Source organism: Harpegnathos saltator, unplaced genomic scaffold, assembly GCF_003227715.2.
Source record: "Harpegnathos saltator strain DR-91 unplaced genomic scaffold, Hsal_v8.6 scaffold87, whole genome shotgun sequence".
Lineage (NCBI taxonomy): Eukaryota > Metazoa > Arthropoda > Insecta > Hymenoptera > Formicidae > Harpegnathos > Harpegnathos saltator.
In genome coordinates this window covers 61293-83462 of record NW_020230714.1, presented here as the reverse complement: position 1 = coordinate 83462, position 22170 = coordinate 61293, and the positions used below count along the sequence as shown (strand labels likewise).

General features: G+C 49.2%; 1 protein-coding gene across 1 annotated transcript in view; it reads right to left on the bottom strand.

The window, feature by feature from the left end:
- Positions 1 to 22170, bottom strand: part of Dora (zinc finger SWIM domain-containing dorado) — a 69203-nt gene that overhangs the window by 4882 nt on the left and 42151 nt on the right. The window contains exons 2-8 of the mRNA XM_011138686.3: positions 3944 to 4195; positions 3492 to 3667; positions 2770 to 3080; positions 1531 to 1957; positions 1200 to 1451; positions 796 to 1095; positions 65 to 670 (exon numbers count right to left, since the gene is read on the bottom strand). Coding sequence (XP_011136988.3) covers positions 65 to 670; positions 796 to 1095; positions 1200 to 1451; positions 1531 to 1957; positions 2770 to 3080; positions 3492 to 3667; positions 3944 to 4195 — 2324 coding nt within the window. The remainder of the gene's footprint in view (positions 1 to 64; positions 671 to 795; positions 1096 to 1199; positions 1452 to 1530; positions 1958 to 2769; positions 3081 to 3491; positions 3668 to 3943; positions 4196 to 22170) is intronic.

Here is a 22170-nt window from a genome sequence, read left to right as displayed (position 1 = left end):
GCAGTCAAACGTTATACGCGATATTAATTCAGTGGCTGGCCTTCGTGAAATCGAGAAACCTTACCTTTTTCCGTTTGCTCTTCACTGGCGCTGGCGGTCCCTCGATCATGAGATCGGGCGGATTGGCCAAGAGCTCCTCGGCCAGCTGCACACCGAGGATGCAGGCTTCCCTCGTGTGACCGTGAGCGTAGAGGCCTTCCGCTCGCGAGAACAGGATGTCCCATGGATCCTCAATTTTCTTCAGATTGTCCAAGACCGTGCTGGCGTCCGGAGTGCTCGTGGCGTGGCTGGTGTTTTTCATGTATTTGCTCGGCAAGCCACCGTTGTTGGTCATGGTCTTGGGATCGTAATAATACACATGATACTCATCGCCCGAGGGACTGTCACTACTGGACGAGGAGCTCTCGTCCTTGAACGGTCGCCTGGCTTCTTTCTCTTGATCGGATTCCTGCTCGCTCTTGACCGTCGCGTCCTTATGCACGCGCGACTTGTCGCGATTCTCCGGGTGATTCATCCTGCTGCACTTGACCTCGCAGGAGGCCTTGTTATTACTACTGTCGTTACTATCACTATTCGTCTCGGACGAGGCGTTTGAGCGGGGATTGTCCGAGCCTTGAGCATCCTTCAAGCTGACGTTGCTGTTAGAAGACGACTCGCTGCCACCTCCCTCCTGAAAACATAAGAGCGACGTGGCCCGAGGATGAACGTCACGCAGGCGGCAAAGAGACACGCTGACACGTTTGCCATGAAACCCGAGCGCCATGCGAAGAAGAAAGAGAAAGAGAATAGACTCACCTGCGAATCCGTATCACCACAGTTGTTCAGCTGAGCGCACCCTTGTCTAACGAGGACGACTTGAGATTCCGTGATGTCGGGAATGTCAGTGTCGTTCTCGCAGAAGCCCTCGGAGCTGACGCTGCTACGATTCCCATCGCCGCCACCGCCAGCGTTCCTCGAGCACATCGAGAACTCGCGCGGATTCAGTCGCCGTCTGTCCAGGTAACTGAATTCGACCAGGCCAACGTTCAACGGTCGACGACTGTGATGATGTGAGATCGGCGGTTGATAATTTAACACGGCCGAGCTTGAGTTCACCTGGGGAAGAGAAGCGTTTCGTCGAGCCACGAACCACGTAACGAAGGAGGATCAACGGCCTCTTAAGAGGCCTTTCTTCGGGAGAGAAAGCGAGCGCTACCGACCTGATTCACCTCCGTTCTCGTGTCCCCGGCGTGTCGAAAGCAGGTAAACGGACAGTGATACATGGGGTTGCTACCGGCGGTGTAGGTGATGCCGGGCAAGATGTACTCGTCCCAGTCCAGGTAGCAAGCCTCGAGTGCAGGCTTGAAACCGGTGAATACAGCGACGTCATGCTTTAAGGAATCTTTCTGCATACCGCTGTTGTTCCTGTTGTGCGGATTGTGCGAGACCGAACTGCCGCGGCTCTTGGTGACCTGCGACGGACACGGATCGTTAGAAAAAGCCGGAACCCCCCGACGGGGTCGCGTGTTGCAGGTAGGTCAGGACGCTCACTTTGTCTATGATCTTCAGGTGCCAAGTCATAAATTGAGCATGCAGCATTTCACGTTCCGCTGGCGAGAGGCCGGGATTCAACGAGGCTAATCGCCATAATACAACGATCTCATCGCACAGGGATGAGCACGCGTGCTGGGAAGCGTGAACGTTGCTGTTCATATTATGCTTGCCGCCGTATCCAGTGCCGTTGAGCAGCGCGACCTTGGTGTTGAACCACCAGACGAGGATCTGCTCGCAGGCCATGCACTCCTCCGTGATGATCTCCAGAAGAGGTATAGCGTTGCGGTCATTCCGCTTGAACATCTCGCGCACAATCGAGAGAAGGTTCCACATGCCCTCCGGTTCACGGCCTCTGAGTGGCCGTAGCAACGACGCCCATTCGGCAGCCGCGGGAGGCGCGGTTGTGCTCAGGTAATTAACGTCGCTGGAAGATGGAGGAATCAAGTGACGCCGGGTCGAGGAGGTGCAGCGCATCGCACCGGTCAATGCGTGACAGCCTTGACACGTGAAATCCTACTTTTCTAGGGCGTACTATGTACACGTCGCTTACTCAACGCTGGAATGTCCGACGATTAATGACTTGCTTTTATCAAGGCGGTTGAAACTAGAGCAGGTATTTGAAAGAGTACTAGGCAATGCGGAGAAGAAATGCTTGTTTATCTTCCTTTCAGTCCCGCTCAACCCGGTCAATTCAAAGAGTAAAATGAATATAAAATATTCGAGATATAAAATGTAAGAGTTTGAGTAAGTGACTTATGAGAGAAGTGACAAGGCAAATTACAATTTTCATCTTGGCGCTCTTGGTAGTTGCGTAGAGAAGTTGAAAGTTGCAACACTTTTACCTCGTCCTGCATTTCTAATAGCGAATTTGGTGCAAGTGCGACCAAGTTCATAGTCTGTTCTTGTATTTAAAAATCGTCTTAAGTACATCTTCAAGTATCTTTTAGCCAGTAAAATTATCTGTACAGCAATTGAGTTTGCTGATAGAAAAAACTAGAAAAATCGGTATCTCCAGAGAATCACTAAGGAAACTGGAATTCTCCTGTTGGACACGGGAACTCATACGCTGAAACTCATCGAGATAAAAGAGTTGCAACCTTCGAGAATCTGAAGCATCCGACCGTGGTCCTCGTCGAAAAGCTCTAGAATACCGTAACTCTCCATGTGTCAAGGCTATTATGTCGGTTTGTATACATACTGATCGATGACTTACGGCGGTCCGTTTGGGATACTTACCTGAACACTATGGGAGCTGGAACGCAGAACTTGATGAGGATCTTCTTTATATTATCGTGCAACGTCTTCTCGTCTAAATACCAGGACGTCTGGTCGTGAGCCGAGGCTCCTGCGGTAGGGTCGGGCGCTCCGCAATAAATGTTGATGGCGCTCGGTTGCATCGACAGTAGCTCGTCTAACAGCCGCTGAGCAGTAGGTAGAATCTGCTGCGGCAACTCGCTGATGAGATATTGGGCGAACTTTTGCAGTTGCTCCCGGTGTAATCTCGACAGGGACTCGCTGACGGGAGCCCTCAGACATACTTGGGTTGGCTGAGGAAGAATCGTGTGACGGTGAGAGAGATAATTGTCTTCCGACGAGAATAAAACACAGCAGAGCAATAAGACAAATAGCAAAAAGTAATATAAAAAGTAACGCAAGTTACAAATGTAATAAAAGTATAACGATGACAGAAATATAATAAAATCATAGTAAAAATGTAACAAAACAGAGAACGTTGCTGGTTTTCTTGTAACGTAAAACAATCGGTCCGAAATAACTCATATAACTCATAACTTGATCTAAATAAATAAATAAATGAGAGCAATTTCAGGGTGAAGCGCAATTGTCTCGATTCCTTCAAAGAAATTGCATTCCTTTAATTTCTCGTTCGCGTGAGACAACTGGAAAATGTCGCTCGGTAAGATTGATCTTCGGCGCAACGTTAGTCATATTCCGCGTACCATGTGTATCCTGTGTAAGCACACGGCTACCACGTGCGCGCACCAGTAGGCCGTTGAGGAGCAGGTGCAATTGCAGGACGTGATTTTCCGCCGGTCGAAGGTCACGGCGACGTTGAACTGAGGTCGCACGCCATTCGGGACCATTTGCGGGTTCACGCTGGCGTTCAGGTGGAATCCTATTTCAGACGCGTCACGTGGATGCGATTAGTGTGCGGTCGTCGTCAGGTATTAACACATTGTTGACCTGCTGGACCCAATACCTCTGCCGCCCAATACCTTTGTCTCCAGATGTTGTTTTGACCAATGTCAAAACGTAGTCGAAGAAGCAAGCGGCAGCAGCGTTTGACCAGCCGCGAAACACGAGTTTCCTCGAGTGATCGGTCGACAATGTGTTACGGAACAACAAAGGCAATCCTCGTAATCTCAACAAAGCGGTGCGTAAATCGACTTACCGATCTGTAGGGGTTCCTTCACGCTTCTAGAACGGAATAGGTGTTCTCCGCGAAGGAACTCGTCGGCGCTACCGTTCGCCAGGCACGAATAGAGCCGTATGTCCTCTTCGTTGTCGGGGAAGCTCCAGAAGGCGATGCGCAGCTGGAGCTGTTCCGGTACCGGCGGGTAAAAGTGCTCCACCAGCTCGAAGGGGATGTGGGAGGCGACGCATCGTGCCGCGAGCTCGCACAGAGTTGGCACCGGTTGTTCGTCTGCGGAGAACAAGAAGAGATATCGATTATGACGATGTCGCGGAATCTCCGGAGAAATCGAGAGAAATCGAAAACGAGTTATTTCCGACGAATGACAAAGATTCCGAGTAAAACGAAGATTATTGCAGTTTCACTTTAAATACAAAACTTTACATTCACGTCATTCAACATATTGCTTTTCGCTCGAGATATTTATAATTTATTTGAAAAAGAGGTTGAGCAAAATACTGGAAACGGTTTGACGACATTTACACGTTTTAAGTATTTACGTTTGTAAAGCGGACGTGAAAAATACTCAAAGCGTGTCAGATATTTTACTCAACTTGAGTATAAAATAGAAATGAAGGAAAAGGTAACTTGAAGAAGAAAGAAACGTTCGCTAGAGAAAATGGGATCTATCTTTCGCATTTTGGAAATCAATCAGAACCCATCTCCATCTAATTATGGATTCTAATTAGATCCCAGAAAATTTTCTATGCGGAAATCTGCACAGAATTCGTCAAATCGAACTAGATCTCCGTTAGACAATTTTCTACACGATTCGCAGATTATATAATTCATCGAGATTCTATATCATCAGATATAGAATATATTCATCAGATTATATAATTCGAGAGATTCTGTCTCTCTCTCTCTCTCTCTCTCTCTCTCTCTCTCTCTCTCTCTCTCTCTCTCTTTCTCTCTCTCTCTCCCTCTCTCGTTTCTCGCTCCACGGCTGCGAGGCGCCCGCGCTCGCTTATCGCGCAGCTGAAAAATAATCGCGCGGCACTTCGGCCTTCCCGATATTATACGACTCGTGCAGAAAAATAGTTTGTCGCGAGTTAGCCGCGACAGCGATATTTTCTTGCGACCAGTCGAGTCGCGGGACATACTAGGTCAGGCACGTAACTACCCCTTGGTCCCTCACCCCCAGCCCGCGATAACAACCGAGGGTATTTTGTGTACGAGTTCCCTCTCTCTCTCTCTCTCTCTCTCTCTCTCTCTCTCTCTCTCTCTCTCTCCCTTGCAGGTTCGCGAGCTAGCGTGTCCACCACGGTCGGCCGATTTTCCCGAAAGATAAACCTGACGGCGAAACGCTCGGGGAAAAAGAAGAATGGAAGAGACCCGGAATTACCGTCGATTTTCGTGAAATCGCTCGGAAGCGTCGCTTCGGAACCTGCATACACCCCCCTACCACCGCCAACCCGCCGCACGAAACTCGACGCTTCGGTACAGCTGATCTTTTTGAAAAAAATGTACTAGGTCGGCGCAAAAGGTTTGTCGTAAACTGAAAAACTGAAGTATTCAGTTTCGAAGGATTACAATTTTATGCGAGCAACATCGGCTCGACATTTCTTCAGACATCCTGCGAAGACCTCCTATTTACCTTTTTCGATCGTTCCACGAGAATTTAATAGAAAACTGACACAGGTCTTTTTATCTTATCGCTGTAATATTTTTCTTTCAGATTCGATACGAGAGAGAAAGATGGAACTTCGAACGCACGACGATTCAGCAATCGTCATGCGATTATTCCCGCGATATTCGCAATTCACGCTTCAATCCGGACACTCATTTCCCCGTCTCTCTCGCAAGAGGGCGCGTTTCCGTGGTCAACAACGCGCGCATGGCTTTAACGAGGGACAATAACGAAAACGACTCATTAACAACTTCAAACAACAGTGTGGACGGATTACGGATGCTAATACATTTATGCTCGCGCTGTGTGTGCCGCGTCAAATACGAGATGCCGCTAGTCTCTAAATGGCTTCAATCGAAACACCGCGCGTGCAATTATAATAGACTCCGGTTGCGTCAATTCGTGGCGCATGCGCACGTGACGCCGCGACATCGGCAAACAACGCGAGAAAAAACATTTCTCCGCTCGCGTGACACGAGTGACAGCGTCGCGGACTCCCCCGTCGAGCCGGAGTCAAAAATACATTAGAAATGTACCGCGAAGTAATAATAGCTGCGCTCACAGAAAACACGGCTGAACTTTCGAAAGCCATTCGCGTCCTGTTGCCATGCATTTCGGTGAAAATATTTCAAACAAGCACTCTTAAATGGATTTTCATAGCGACACAGATCGTTCGATGCCGAACGAGTTCAGATAACATTATACTTCGCTGATAAATTATAATAATTTCCTAGACAAGTCTCAAAACAAGCTGCGATCACCTGCTTCTTTACTCACTTGTCTTGGTCACCTAATTTTTCTGTAATGTCCTTTTTTGTAATGTATTTTTTTCCAAAATCGGAAAGTCGATGACGCCCAAACGTCATGTTGTCTAAACGCGGCCAAACGTGCATCCGCAGTCCTCGTGGATAACGACGCTTTCTCCACTTGACGAGGGATAAGTTCAAAGGGCGTTTATCTTGCTTCTATTTTATCACGTAAAAGGAAAGTGTCAGGTCAGTGTCGGAGATAAAAAGCTAAAAGTCGGGGATTCGATGGAACAAGTTATTTGGGATTTGACTTGCGTTATCTCGGTATTTGCGTGAATGTTCTTCTAGTCCGAACAAGACAGGCATCTTTCGGGCTTGCTTCGTCGGGTCAACATACGAATGGGTGACGAATCGTTAGCCAGAGGTGTATGCCCCAAAATTCTTCAGACGTGCACCACCTGGAGCATTTCGATCACATGCGACGTCGTCCATGTTGAGTTTCATTGTACGACATGTGACAGATTCGATTCTTTTAATAGAATTTGTATTTTGTTTATTAACAAATACCCGGGATCTGTTGGCGTAATTCAACGACCGCTTGCCTCCCAGTTTCGAAATCCAACGAACGCTTTCAGGTATAGCCTGATACGTGCTCTCTCGGCTTGAAGCATCTAAATGCGACCATCGTTGCGTCAACTTTAGGGGATACCTCTGCAGAGAGCTTATTTTTCCGTTCTCTCATCGTGTATGTCTCAAAGACAAAGGCTCTTATATACGTAGACTGCGCCTTCTTCAGGAGGCTTGGAGACAAGACATGAAAGATAACTGTATTCCCCTCCCACTGTCCACACAGGTGCATCATCTTCGTCTGGCTTTCTTCTTTAGAAGTGAAGCTAGACAAAGATCCGTACTTTCCAAAAGGTGCCAAAATCCCGTAAAAAAAATAAATAAATAATAAATGACGTAGTGTGAATCTCCTTTTGCGCCACTCCTCGGATTACTCCGCGAAATGATCCCAGCCGTTGGAGCAACCAATGAGAACCAATGAGCGAATTCGTCTCGCGGTGTCGGTACGAGAGGGAGTCTCATGCGAAAGTCCACACACTTAATTAAGTTTCGAAGCGCCAGGAATAACTCGGATAATATCACGAGCGAGACACGAGAACGCGCGCGCGCGTTCATAAGAGGGAGGGGTTCTTTCGTCAGAGATAATTACGATCGATGATATCAATCATCGTTAGCGGGACCGTCCGCGTCCGCGCGCGAGGTAGTCGAGCGGCGAAAAATTTCACGCGTCTCTTGTACGCGGAGCTCCGTCACAAAGAGCGGTGCGCTAACAATAAGAGCGGCCGGAAAAGGGAACAATCAAGCGCCATCGGCGGGAAATGAGGTGGCGAGCCGGCGAACCCGCGGATTCTAATCCGCGACACGTCGTGGCAACAATCGTCGAGACTCGAAGAAAATTCCCCCCTGCCGGTCCTTTTCGTCCCCCCACCCTCTGCCTGGACATCAACGAAAATAATTAAAATCTTTCTCCAGAGCAGCCCTGTCGGCAAGATTCCTCATTATTCGGCCTGTTTATCGCGGACTAATTTCAAAGGCTGATCTTTATGGTCGGAGCTAACATCGTCCGAAGATTACCTTCAAATACTGCGCGGATCGTTTCGCTGGCTAGCCGACTATTAAATATAAAATCCGGCTGTGAATATCCGGTTTGATTGTACTCGCAGGATTTTTAATTCTGTTTTCCCTTTGTTCTATAATTTCCTGCTCCTAATCCCGGGACAAACAACGACAAACGCATTTATCTATCTATCTATAGGTCTCTCTCTCTCTCTCTCTCTCTCTCTCTCTCTCTCTCCCTCGATGTGGTACGATTACATTAGCGATACACTGCAAGTATATATCATTCTTCCAGAGCGGCCGTGTGCAACAGTTTCCGCGGAATATTACTCGGCGCTTTATCGATCTCGTCGGCCGGCGGGGGCGCGAGAGTTTGAGTTTCCAACGCGGGCGGTAGGTAGCACATCGGCTATTTTCCCGGAAAGTAAGACCGCCGAGGATCGATAGCGAAAAATGCGTTTCGCGCGCTGCGGGCGTACGTACGTGCATAAAAACACGCAGGCACACACGTACACACGCAGGAGGACACGCGCACACGTGGACACACGTACGCGCGCATACACGGAGAAGCACACGCTCTGCATATTCATGATTAACCTTACACGGAATACAATGCAGCGCACCGAGAAAACACCTCTCGCCGTTCCGAAAATAGCCGGTCGGGTTAATGAATGGGCGCTCGTTCGCGAGAACGCACAACGGCAACGCGTAAATGCGCTTTATCTCGCGTGTGTGCGTGTGCGTGTGCGTGTGTCCGCGACATTCGACGCGACGCGGAAGCTCGCGGGCGACTCGCCTCGCGTCGCGCAGCTGAAGGGAGAATTACTGTTAAATGAATAAAAAGCGCATTTTTTCCTCTCGTCTTCCAACTCCGCAGCCGGGGTTTTCCTCGGCGAGCGCGCGCGCGCGCGGGGCCGTGACGAGCTTCGCGGTCGCGGTTTTGCCGCGCAATGTAATTTCCTCCGGTTCCGACGAAAACTGCGGCGGCGGCGGCGGCGGCGGCGGCGGGAAATTCTCTCGGATGGTCGCACGCCGGCTTGTCCAATCTAGGCATCGAGCGTCGACAATTTGCAAAAATTTCCATTGCTCCGCGAACGTGTTGCTTTTTTTGCTCGATCGAACGGAGAGGCAGCGAGAGAGAAAGAGAGAGAGAGAGAGAGAGAGAGAGAGAAGGAGGACAAAGGCAGGCGTCTATCGAGTGCCTCGATTTAGTCACCATTGTCGGTGATTGAGTCACCATTTAATTTCGCAAAGCGCCATCGTTCGCCACATGTCACGACGTCGCGATCCTTGAGAGAGCGGAAAACAATGGAGAGATGAAGAGAAAGAGATATCTCGCTTCGTCGGAAAGAAAAAAAATTGAGAAAAAAACATATCACGACGCAGGAAGTGTAACCCCCCTCTGCCCTCCTGCATATATCTTTATTTATCTGTTTATTGGGTGAGTGTAAAAATTTTAGTAGATTTCGCAAAGCTGTCGCGTCATCGATCCACTTTCGGTGTATTCAAGGCAGCACTTAGAAATATTTAGATGCATAATATACTATCGAAAAGACATATTTTTAACAATCACTTGATAGAGCGAATAAATCGTTTTCAATAAAATTATTTAGTTTCACACACACAACTTTCTCCATCCTAAAATCTATCAAAACTTTTGTAATTATCCGATATATAAATATATATATTTAATAACATTTACGATATAACTCGGGCGGGTCAATATATATATATATATATATATATATGTATGTATTGACTCGCCCGCGCTACATTGTAAGCTGTCCGCAATTAATTAAAGAGACAGCCATAATATCGGAAATGCCCCGAGGGACAGGACCGCCGGTTGGAGGAGGACACCGCAACAATATCCTGCGGATCTATCGGGCGCGCGCGCGGTCAAGACACGTTATTAAAAATGTATGTAATATTTTATCACTTGGTGAGCGTACCCAGGGGGAGGCAAAGGGGCGCGAGGGCGGCACGTCGAGAACGGACGCGCGAACAAACATTTCCACGAGTTCGCAGAGCGAAAGTGGCGGCGGCGGCAGTGCCAGAGCGATGTTCAGTCTCAGCGCTCCGGATACTCGGCAATCAAATTGAAATTGAATCAATAGAAATTGAATTTCCATTAATAATAGGCCGCGGCGACGGCACGGTGTAACGTCATTTCCGCCCGGCGTGCGTTCGACGCTCGCGAGAGAAGCTCTTCATCTCTCTCCCCTTCTCTCTCTCTCTCGTCCGTCTCACGGATGCACGGCAAATACGATCGGGCGCGCGATAGGATAATCGAACTGTCGGGCTTAGCGATCACATTAAGCCACCTCCATCGCCGTGACAGTCGCGTTGCTTACAATTATGTTGGCCGCCGCCGCCGCTGCTATCAGCACGCGGACGCGGCGAGCGCGATATTTAAGAAGCACCATGCTCGCGATAAGCGCTCGCGGTAACCGCGCGCGATATTTCCTTGCGCGAGGATACGCTGAAACGCACTCCTGCGCCGAGACTATCGCGAGGTCCGCGCGAGCTTCCGACGCGCCGAACACGCATCGACGCGGAGCTTATTTTCTATGTAAATGGAAGTTGAATCGCCGCCGAGTATGCACACTCTCTCTCTCTCTCTCTCTCTCTCTCTCTCTCTCTCTCTCTCTCTCTCTCTCTCTCTCCCTAGCGACAAGCGGCGAGGTTATCTTTTAAATTCCTTGAAATACAATCCCGACAGGGAGCGAATAAAATTTGCATCTAATTCTGAATTCGCCTTATCCGCCTCGGCTATTACACGGCACGTTGCGCTGTTTGTACTGATCCGCAATATGCAACATTCTCTTTCTCTGTTTCTCTCCCTCTCTCTCTCTCTCTCTTTTTCTCTCTCTCTCTCTCTCTCTCTCTCTTTCTCTAGCTGCTTCCTCCCAGCGGAGGAATACTTTTCGTTTTATCTCCGCCGGCGTTCGTGCCGGTTTTACGGCTGAACGCGGAGTAACGCTCCGCGGATTCGCAAAAAGGATCGTTCTGTGCGCAAAAATGTTTTATAATTCGGCGCGCCCTGTTTGTGTGTGCACACGCGGCGACACGGCCGCCGCCGGTGCATTGTCCCGGCGAGACAAATGCGTCGAGATCGAAGGAGCGGGCCGATTTCCCGGGAAGTCGTAATACCAAAATCGGAAAAGAGCGCGAGGCAATCTCCCGGAGTGCAATCCCGCCGACATATTGGGGATTTTGTCTCGTTGCGTGGCATTAGTATCCGCTCGTCCGAGAGCGCAGCGATTCAAACAGACTGGCATTAACCTTCGCAACTTTCGGAAAGCCGCTGCAGTCACGTGATGGGTCCCGGGCTCTCGTATTTCTCACAAATCTTGCTGGAAAATTCCTTTTCAAACGTTGCTAAAGCCGTCCGAGGAGTTAATCGCAACATCTGCCGCACAGTGAATTACGGCAAGAATCCGCGGGGGAGGAGAGGAAATTTCGCCGCTGAATTTTGCGCTAAGCCAAACACTCGCTGAGAGGAAACTCGAGTCGTCATCGTCGTCGTCGTCGTCGTCGTCGTCGTCGTCGTCGTCGTCGTCGTCGTCGTCGTCGTCGTCGTCGTCGTCGTCGTCGTCGTCGTCGTCGTCGTCGTCGTCGTCGTCGTCGTCGTCGTCGTCGTCGTCGTCGGGCTGATCTCCCTCCCGATTTTATCGCCGAAACGTTATATCCCCGGGTATTTAAGCGAGATCAGATCAACGTGCGGCGAGTCTCCCCCCTCCCCCTAAAAAGCGAGCGAGCGAGGAGGAGAGACGGAGAACGCTCGGCCGGACGAGGGATCGGAAAAGTGATTACGCGCGCTTCCAAAGGGTTAGGAGAATTTATTCTGCGAGAGGACACGATTGTGCTTCTCTGTCGCAGGCGAGACCGGCGCGTCGCTTTTTCCGACGAGGCGAATTCGCTCCTGTCCGCCGATGTTGCTTCTGTTTTCTTGCAGGCAGAGCGGAGCGAGCGAACAAACAGTGCGGCAAGATTGGCCGTTCGCTGCGAACCCGAGCGTGATTTTTCTACACGTGTCATCACTTTTACAAAATGTGTAAAAAATTCTTCGCACAAACGTTTGCGCGCAGAAAAGTGCGTTCAGCCGGAGCGTTCTTCCCTTCGTCGCCTTAACCCTTTATTATCCTGACGGCCCTGGAAACGCCCGCTCTGTATAATCGCTCAAATATTTTTAAACTTTTTTCTGTGTTTTAAGTAAGTACTACTACTACTGCCACTACTACTACTACTACTTAAAACTTAATAGTAACTACTACTTAAAGTAAGTAACTACTTCTTAAAACTTAATCATTAAACAGCTGTAAAATTTATTTTCCTATTCCTTATGTTCAAAATATACCAAAAGCTATTGAATTACACGGCGATTTAGTAAGGTCTTAGGTAAATTAATTTCAGATATAAAGGGTTAAACCACGTTATTCGACACGCTAAGATATTTATCGGCTGACATGGCTCAAGACAAGGCAAGCAGCGCGTGGAGAAAGCTGCAGGCAGTCTCACATGTACTTATGCGTGTACAAATAACGCACTCGGGTTTGCAGCGTTGTGCCATCATGGGACATCAAAGCGCGTCCATCGACGCGTTGATCGGTGGAAGAACGCGGGGGTGGATGGTTCGTTAACCACCGCCCGTCCGCTGCCAATTTTCAGCTCGTTCCATCCGTCCTCTTTCCCACCCCCGCCGCCGCTGCCGCCCCCGAGACGGCTTCGCTGCCGCGACCGAATCGCCGATCGATCCCCGATGACGGGTCGATGGATCGCCCGGTGAACTTCGACCCGTGCGGCGCGAACGCACCGAGCGAGCTGCCGAGCGAGTGTGAAAAACGCGATTGAATCGTCTTTCGAGCGGTTTGCCGCAGCGACGATACTTCTGTTGTTATCGATATCGCCGACATGGGAATATCCCGGACGGAGCGCTTGACGAGAGCTAATTAGCGGCCGAGGGAGAAGTCGCGCGCGCTTCGGGCAGTTCTCTCGCGCGGCCATATTATTTTCGGTTTAACAGAGAGAGAGAGAGAGAGAGGGAGAGGGGGGGAAGAAGAGGGAAGGGAGAGAGGAACTTGCGATGGGCCGAAGTGGTTTCTTTTGTTATTTCCCCCGCCTCCCGCCCATTCTTTCTTCTATTTCGCTCTCTTTTGTTCTTTTGTTATTTCATTGCCAGATTTTTTACGCTCCGAACGTGACGTAGCGAATCCTCGAGACGTGCACGAACAAAGCAAAAAAGGAGCACCACGTGTGAGCCGAGCGATCGCGGAGTGCTGCGATTTCTCCCTTGGCGAATATCGTTACATCAGCCCCTTCGCCTTAGATCAAAGGACGGTTAGGCGTCGTGGACGCCTAACCGTCCCTCAGATCGAGAGTTGCGCGATTTTCAGCCTTACATATATCAGCTCGAAAATTACACGAGTAATTGTAATCGCAAGGATTCCAAGCAAGGATATAAAGAGCATCCTTTAATGTACGTAATATAATAAAAGTAATTGAGGATGAAACAGACACACAGGGGATCGAGCGTTAAATATAGAGAATACGCAAAATGAAATGAATACATAAATAATTAATACAGATAACGTAGAGAGAGCACGTAAAGAGACAACAAAGCTAGGGGATGTAAAAATAAATTAAACAACTAACAGACGGCTTATCCGCCTACGTGTGACGTGGAAAATGACGAAGGAAAAGCGAGCGACATCAAGTAGGATAAGCGTGTAAAGAAAAAGAGAAAAATAAAAAAAAATAACGAAAAAGAATAAAAAGAAATATAAAAAAATACGAAAGGTGCAAATGTCAGAATATACAAAATTAATAAACAAAATAAAAAAACAAATAATGAATAACCGCTGATTGCGCGTTGATAGGCGACGATTGAAGCACACGGGCGAAGTGAACGCCAATGTTGCAACCCCGAGCGGAGTATCGCTTCAATTCGCGCGTCCTCTCGAGCGCAGGATCGATCGATAGCAAGCGAGCAGGAGGGAAGGATCCCGTCTCACCCGTCATTTCGCGGAGCGGCCGTGCAAAGGAGCCGCGAACTTAATCCGGATGAGGAACTGGCGACGTTAAATACGCCCAGCCTCGGCAGGGGTGGGTTGGGGGTGGAAGAAGGCCGCGCGGGGAGAAATCGCAGGAACTTTTAACGTAATAAAAGGACCGACTCGGGCCGTCTTGTGTCTCGGTGCGTCGCCCTTACCACCCTGCCCCCTGCCCGCGTGATGAAATTGCATTCTACCGAATGGCCGGGATATAAGGAGGCCGTAACTCAGCGCGAAGGCTGAACTTTGTTTTAATACGATAGTTTGCAACGTGACTCCGTTAGTTACTTCGCTCGGCGCCGGTCGTATAGTCCGGAGACACACGCATCTAATGGACAACAAAGATGCCCGGCAGGATGCGATCCTGTGACAACGCCCTGCGAAGGAGGACAGATGTTTGGCGTTTGCGTGATGGCGATCGCCAAGCGGAGGAGTTCTTTCGTGATAAGGGAAAGAAATTTGCGCGTAGCGACTGCGATTATTACTTTATACGGGCTGACCTCCACGTGAGGCTTGACAACTTGATATCCTGAGGACCGCGATCAGTTTTAATCGGCCCGCTCTCGAACGCCATAAGTCCCAGGAGCCTTCAAATCAACGTCCAGACAGTACCTTCGTTCATCCCCTTCGAAGGGTCGAGCGAAGGGGCTGACTTTAACATTTCAGACGGCTAAACTTTAGCAGACATGATCTCGTTGGGCCACTCTGTATTACGTCGCTACTTTTTCGCTCGGAACAAGAAGAGACAGCTGGCGCCGAGAGTGAAACGGTACTTTCAACGACATTAATTGTTTTAATGATAGTAAAAATTAATCGCTTCTTCCTCCTCTCAGTGCGGCACCTATCAATTACGCGCATCGAGGGACACTGAGCGATTTGGTCGCCCTGATCGATCCCAGAAAATCCAGAATTATTCCTCGCTTCCCTCGCTTTCTCCCCAGACCAACCAACTGATCGTCCTCAAAACGCGCACGAATAAAGGGAAATCCTGCGAGACGTCGACGGTTTCTCCGCCGAAAAAACGAACTGGAACGTTCATAAACCGTTCGTCGGGAACGAATCCACGGTGGGCGGCCAGCTGAAAGCCAAGCCGGATCAGCGCCGGTCCGAAATGACCTCCGCAGAAACGCGGAGGAAAAGCCTGCGCGCGATCGCTCCATCGAATGTTTCACTTGCATAAAGGCGCGCGGTCACGTCTCGAACTTGCGCTCGGCTCGGAAAGCGCGGCGGCTTGTTTGCGAGCGGCGGCGACAAACTAAGTGGAAGTTTGAGAGCCGCCGCGGAGAGCCGGAAAGTGGGCCACGCGCGCCGATTTTTCATCGGGCGACCGAAGCCACGCGAATTGCACGCGCGGGAGGAGGAGAGGCTTTTCATTGGCCGGGGCAAGAGGAAACGAGAGGAACGCGCGGCGCGGACTTCCCTCCTCGAGCGAAACTCGACTGATGCACGCGCCGTCTGCAAAAGTGGGTTACTCAACTCTCCATTTTGATAAAATACAATTTCAGTTCGCGTCTTTGCCCCTTCTCCCCCTCTCCCCTTTCTATCTCTTTCGTCACGCCGTCGCACAGCGCGACGACGATTTTTCCTCACGCGTCGATCGCGCTCGCAAGAAGCGCGCCGGCAACAACAAACTGCCGGATTCCGGACGACTGCGTTCGCTTTAGCGCGGAATTTCTCCGGATTAAAAGTTTCCCTTAACGCGAACTTTCCTGACTGTATCATGAATTAAGTATGATTCACGGGGCAGTCAACGTATTACAAACTTTCCTCCTCCACGGATAAGACAGAAAGATCGGGAAAGGGCGGGCAGGGAGGTGGAGAGGCGGGGAAGGAGGCCGGATAGAAAAGTCTTTCCGCAAACTACCTTAAATCACTAAGGGTTTTCACCCCCTCCCCCCTTCTCTCCCGCGCAGGCCGTAGGCAACTTCCGTGTGGATCTCGCGCGAGCTCGTTTAAATACGCTGAACTTTACGCTCTCGTCGTCGTCGTTGTTATCGTCGCCGCCAAGACGCCGAACGATTATTAGTCGTCATAGAGATATATTTCGTCGTCGACGCCGCGTTTCGTTAAGAGGCGCGATCGGCTGGGAAAAAAGGATGTCCACAGGCGAGACGTTGTTTTCTCTCCTCAACCTTGCTCCCTCTCTCTCTCTCTCTCTCTCCCCCCCCCGTCTCGTCCCCTCAGACTGCGAATTACCTCATCGCCACGGCGGATTCTCGCGCTCGAAAGCGGCGAATAGGACTTAACAAGCACAAACGCGCGAATCGCGTCTCGCAGGATTACCGTTCGGCGAGAAGGTGTATCGGGGAATTTTTCATCTCTCTCGTGTGATTTTAATAACAAAGGGCCGTTGGCTCGCCGGAGGGGGGAGGGGGCGTAATAACGCGTTTACTATCCGGGAGGAGGGTAAACCCAAGTGCCTTAAGGGTTCTACATTTAAGCGCGAGCGCGCATACACGCGTGCGCGCGCACACACACATTGCCGCCGACGTGCCATTTTACCTCGGCTTTAATCCTTTTTTCAAATTCCACGGCAGAGAGGAGAGAGACACTTTCCCGATTACAACCGCGGGCATTAACCATTGTTTTCCCAACGAGAGCCCGAGCCTCTCTCGCCTCCCTGTCACCCTCATTTGCGTAATGCCCCTTGTTCTCGCTCATAGTCGCGACGGCCGTGCATGCGAACGTTTTCACCCTCCCCCTCCCCCCGTTGTTTCCGTCCCTCCTTCATTTCCTCGCTCGGCAACGAGGCCCATTTTTCGGTGCCCCTTCCCACGACAAGGCGCGCCAGCTATTCTCGAGTCCGAGTCGCCGAGACGAGAAGTGTCTGCTCGTCGAGATCGCTGAGATTCGACTTCGCTCTTTCGAGATGCGGACGAAAAGATGCGACATTCGATCGTCGCTGTGATTTCGCGCCTTTCACGCGGCGCCTCTTCAGGCTCTTGAACGACGATATGGGGGTTGGAACGCTGTCTCGTCCTCCCTCTCCCTCCCTCTCCCTCTCCGTCCCTCCCTCTCTCTCTCTCTCTCTCTCTCTCTCGCTTTCTCTTTCTAGCCGGACCTCTCGCCCGCTTGGCACACCTTGTTCAGCGCGTTTTATGCACTACTTCCTGAGAGAACGCACGGTGCACTAGGTGACGAGGAGGGGGGGGGGGGGCGAGTTGCACGCGCGCAGCGTCCTGTTAATTTCCACCTAAAATAGCGCCGCTCTCACGCTTTGTTTCCCGTTTACAACGTTCCCTTCGTATGTCGGGGTTGTTTCAGTTGGTACCACGCGGCTCTCACTCCTTCTCTCCGTCTCGCTCCCTCCCGCGAGATATATCGGCAAAAGTTGTGCCCCATAAAAATCGAAGCTCCGACGGGTCAAGCGTGTAGTCGAGGCGGGAAACGATTGTATTAAAAAGAATGAAAGAAAAAAAAATCATTTTTCAATGCCGCGCACGCGCGGTCTTTTTTTCCCGTTCCTTTGTAGAACGCGGTTTATCAGTCTGGGGGATTACGCTGGATGGCCCCACGGACGTGGTTAATTTATACAGCGCGCCTCGCGGGACAAATTAGTGAAGATTATGCGCGGGGATACGCTCAGTGTGGGAGTACGTGCGGAGGCTGGTCTACAAATTTGATCATCAAATTTGTAGATGAGGAGATCAAATTCGTTCGTATCAAAGGTATTCCTCGTGATACCCGCCGTCACGGCTGTCTGGACAAGAGAGAGAGAGAGAGAGAGAGAGAGAGAAAAGGCGCTTTCGCGTTCTAGGCGGATGACGATACCATGCATGAGCTATTATTACAAAGGACCCTTGTAGGAAACGAACCCTGCTCGAATGCTCGGGATCTGCTCCCACCAGCGCGTCGAGCGCGACGCTAATGAAATACCTTACGAATGCCGGGAATTTCAGGAAGCATCGAGTGCCTTAATTAAAAGCGGGCTTTAGCGCAAAAATATCGTGTTGTTCGCGCATAGTGTGACTGCAACAACTTCGTAATGATCAATTAACGCTGCGACAGAGCGGAGGGAGAGGGGAGGGGGGGCAGGCAGGAGACGGACGCGACTTTGGAGATTGTCTCTTCTCTAGCCGAGCCTCGAACGTCGGTGCGATAATGAATGCGAAACGCTGAGAGAAGAAGCAATGGTGGTGTAATTAGCAGCGGTAGTACACCGAGGAAAAGAAAGAGTTCGGTATTCGTAAGGTATAATCGCATAATGGCAGATTTATTGCAGGGAGAACCATTTTTTCACCAAGTGTCATTGTAACACGCGATATGAATAGACTAGGGCTGTCTAATGGTAAACTGAATCAGCTGAGGAGAAGAATAATGGTCTACAAGAAGCAAATCAAGCTCTTGGCGCGAATAATTTTTTGAATGATGGGAGCATGATGACATTCTCCGGATTCGCGTGCGCGGCGAACGAGCCTTCCATATCCAGCCGTCATTGATGTTAATGAAGAATCGATTATCCATTCGCAATTAATGTTATTTTGCGTTAATCAATTCTACTTAAACATATTTAAATAGAGACACTTAAAATTGCACATTAATACTGATTATTGATATTAATGGTCATATTAATATTGATAATATTAATATTGCTTATATTAACCTTTTCACTGCTGAATTAACTTCCCTTGAGAAAATTATTAAAATATTTGGTAGTCCTACGTTCTTTGGGTCGCTGATTACAAATCTAAAGTCAGATTTGCAAAATTCAAAATGCCGGACTCAATATGGCGATCATGATGTACAAAATTAATGAAAATTCCAATTATTATTAAGTAATTACCAGGTCGTAATAAGAACATATGATTCTAGACGGATGGATGGAACTCGATCGAGCTGGAGAAAATTTATGTGGCGAAATGTTCAATACTGCATATTTATGCTTACTAGAGATTAAACATTCATTTTTGAGTAAAATAATATTGATAGTATGGATAAGATGGAGATACAGAATGAAAAAACTAGAGAAAATAGAGCTAAAAAGTGCAAGAAAATCAAATTTCAGCCGTTTTTATAGAAATATTTGTTTATAAAAAAAAAACGTAACCTGCAAAAAGGTACTGAAAAAAATATACATTTTTGTACAACATCAGAAAAATATGTGGTGAAAATGTCAGACCTCTACATTCAATATTCCCCGAGGAATCGATTTTTCCCTAAAAAAAAAAGCATTCTTTTCAACTTTGATTTGTTATAAATAATCACAAATGAATAATTGGGTATAAAAACCTATTGAAGTATGTTAAACAACTATTCACTTATCTGGAAAACTCAAATCCCCGATTAGTTCTTCAAAATTATGTGTATTTACAACGCAAAATTGAATCAAGGAAAGGTGGGAAGTATACTTCCCACTAAAAGTTAAATAAACATTGGTACTTAATAACACATCGGGACTTTCGCGATCTTGCCGAATTTTATTTTCGAAAGTGCAGTCTTGCCGTTAGCACCGCGAGAAGATATAGTTAGCGTCGAACATATCTTCTTGTCTATAATTTTAGAGAGAATAATCATTCTTCTCCCTCTGTGCGCGCGCGATGGCAAATAGCGTATACAGAGGCAGGCCCGACGCCCCGGAAACATACGATTACAGTGCGATATGCGCTAAAGTACGGACGCGGGATGTGAGTTTGATAGTTATTCGGAATACTTCGCCGCGCAAAACGACCGGCGACGGAGTGAAATACGCGATGACGAGGGAGCGATGAACGACGCGGCAACGCGACTTTCGCGAGCGCGCGTGTCGACAGACGCGAAATGTCGGTGTGTGCGCCCCTTGCCGAGTGCATCGCGACGCGATACGCGGCTCGACGAAAAAGAAGAAGATGAAGAAGAAGAAGAAGAAAAAGAAGTAAAAGAGGAACGAAGAAACGCGCTTTCCCCCCCACCCCCCCACCGCCAATCGCGATTGACATTTTGGCTCGACTCCGTCGTCGGCCGTGAATTTCGGAACGCCTTCCTGGGCCTTTCGTTTCCTGGGCCGCGCTCTGAAAATGAATATCACGTAGCGCAACGTCGGTGCATCGACCCCGACGATCGATATCCGCCCGGCAGCTCGAAAAGCGACGCGAGGACGTATGAAAAGGCGCACCCGTGAGATTTCAATTTTTATCTTCTCCACCGCCATAAAAATTGTTTATTCTCTTGCGCGCGCCCGCCGAGCGAGCCGCCGCTCGTCGCCGATAACTGCACCGGCGGGCCAATTTTTTTCACCGGGAATTTCGAGCCTCCTCTCCTCCCCTTTTCTCTCAGCTTCTCACTCTCACTCTCTCTCTCTCTCTCCCTCTCTCTCTCTCCCTCTCTCCCTCTCTCTCTCTCTCTCTCTCTCTCTCGCGTGCGCGCGCGTCGTTCCTGAGCTGATTTTCGTCGCGAGCGTCGCGACGAGCCCCGGAACTTTCATCTCGCGCAGCACATCGCGTCAACATTATTGATTAATGCGTGTTGACCGTGTGCACAATGTTTTATCGCCTATCTCCCGATAATGAGATTTCTCCGCGCAGAAAATTTCACACGGCGTCTCCCTTCTCTTCACTCCAGCGCCACTTTCCATGTCATTATATTTCCCATCTATTTTCCACTAGTCACCAAAGAGATAACGAGAGAGTGAGAACAGAGAAAGATGGAGAAACAATACTGTGATGTTTTCAACTCCTCAAAGTCGAAATTCTGAATCTACTTTCGACCTCAGTGCTCCATTCCACGCTAATTTTTCGCACTATCGCGTCCTCGTGATCTGTAATTAATTTAAACAACAGTCGACCATGACAAGTTCCGAGCACGACCTCAATGTAGCCACGATAATCGACAAGTTTTGATTGCGCTAGGCAGAGAGCCGAGAGAAGGGGAGAGAGAGAGAGAGAGAGAGAGAGAGAGAGTGAGAGTGTGTGTATGTGTGTATGTACGCTGACAATGGGAGAAACAAAGAAAAATAGGACCTGCCCCGGCGTGTAGTTAACTCGTAAATCCACGTCGACCATAGCGTGTGTCTTGTTTTGTCCAAATAGGAGAAAAAATCTTGGAAAAAGGACAAAGGGAAAAAGGAAGGAGAGAGAGAGAGAGAGAGAGAGTGGGGGGGGGGTGGGAGCTTCGAAAAAGTCCTGCCGACGTACGAGCATCCGGCACACAATCGCAACATCCGGCAACATCCGGCTGAAATTATGACGTTCTCCGCCTCGCGCCGAATGAGTTGAAATTCACGGGCGATCAATCGCAAAATAATTGACAGATCATTAACGCGGCTTTACGGTGCGCGCGAGGAGCATACGTCTGGCGAGTGCACTCTCGGCGGAGTGCGCGCGCGTTCACTGACGTGAATATTTTTCTTTTACAGGATTATAGACGTCTCGAGTCTCTCACGGATGGGCTCGATGGATGGGTCCTCCTTCCGCCGAGAGGAAGCGCCGCTTTCCGCAGTCGAGTGTAATACCAGCCGGCGAGCCCTGTCCTTCCCAACGGCCGAATCGTGCTCGTCGATTTTTATCGAGGCCTCAGTGACGGCGATATTGAATTTGCGGTCGGGCGAGATGGCTCTTCCGGCCCCGGAGCTGGAGGAGCTCACCGCGAGCATTATGGAAATAAAACAGGAGTATTCTGGAAGGCAGGCCGAGCACACGCCTGTATTATTACTGGTAGAATCGATCCTCCCCGAGGAATGAGATCGATGATTTCGCACGCGGCTGGGATCGCGTGAGATCGCGTTGAAAGGATTTCTTTCATCTTCTTTCACCAACGTTGGACCAAGTCTGTCCGTCGAGCGAGACCATGCGAGGGCTATCGATCCGACGACGTCCTCCGAGTCGAAATTTTAATCCCACCGTCGACTTAAAAATTCCATTTAATGTTCTGAAACGCTAATTTAATGTTCTCTGAAACTTGTGTAAAATTATTTCAATTATATTTAACCTACAGTCTTTACTGCGAAAGATCCTGTTGAGAATCCACAAGTGGCAAATCACAAAATTTCACAAGTGCGTTTTTCGTCGTATTGAGGCGCTGAGTAAGAAGTTTCAATTTCTATATATAAATTAAATAATAAATTAAATCTCCACTAGTCCGAATCGATAGATGTTGGATGGTTCGAGTCGAGAGTAGAGCCAAAATTTCGACTTCGCGTTAGCCTCAGTCTCTACGATAGCGAGGACGATCAACGCG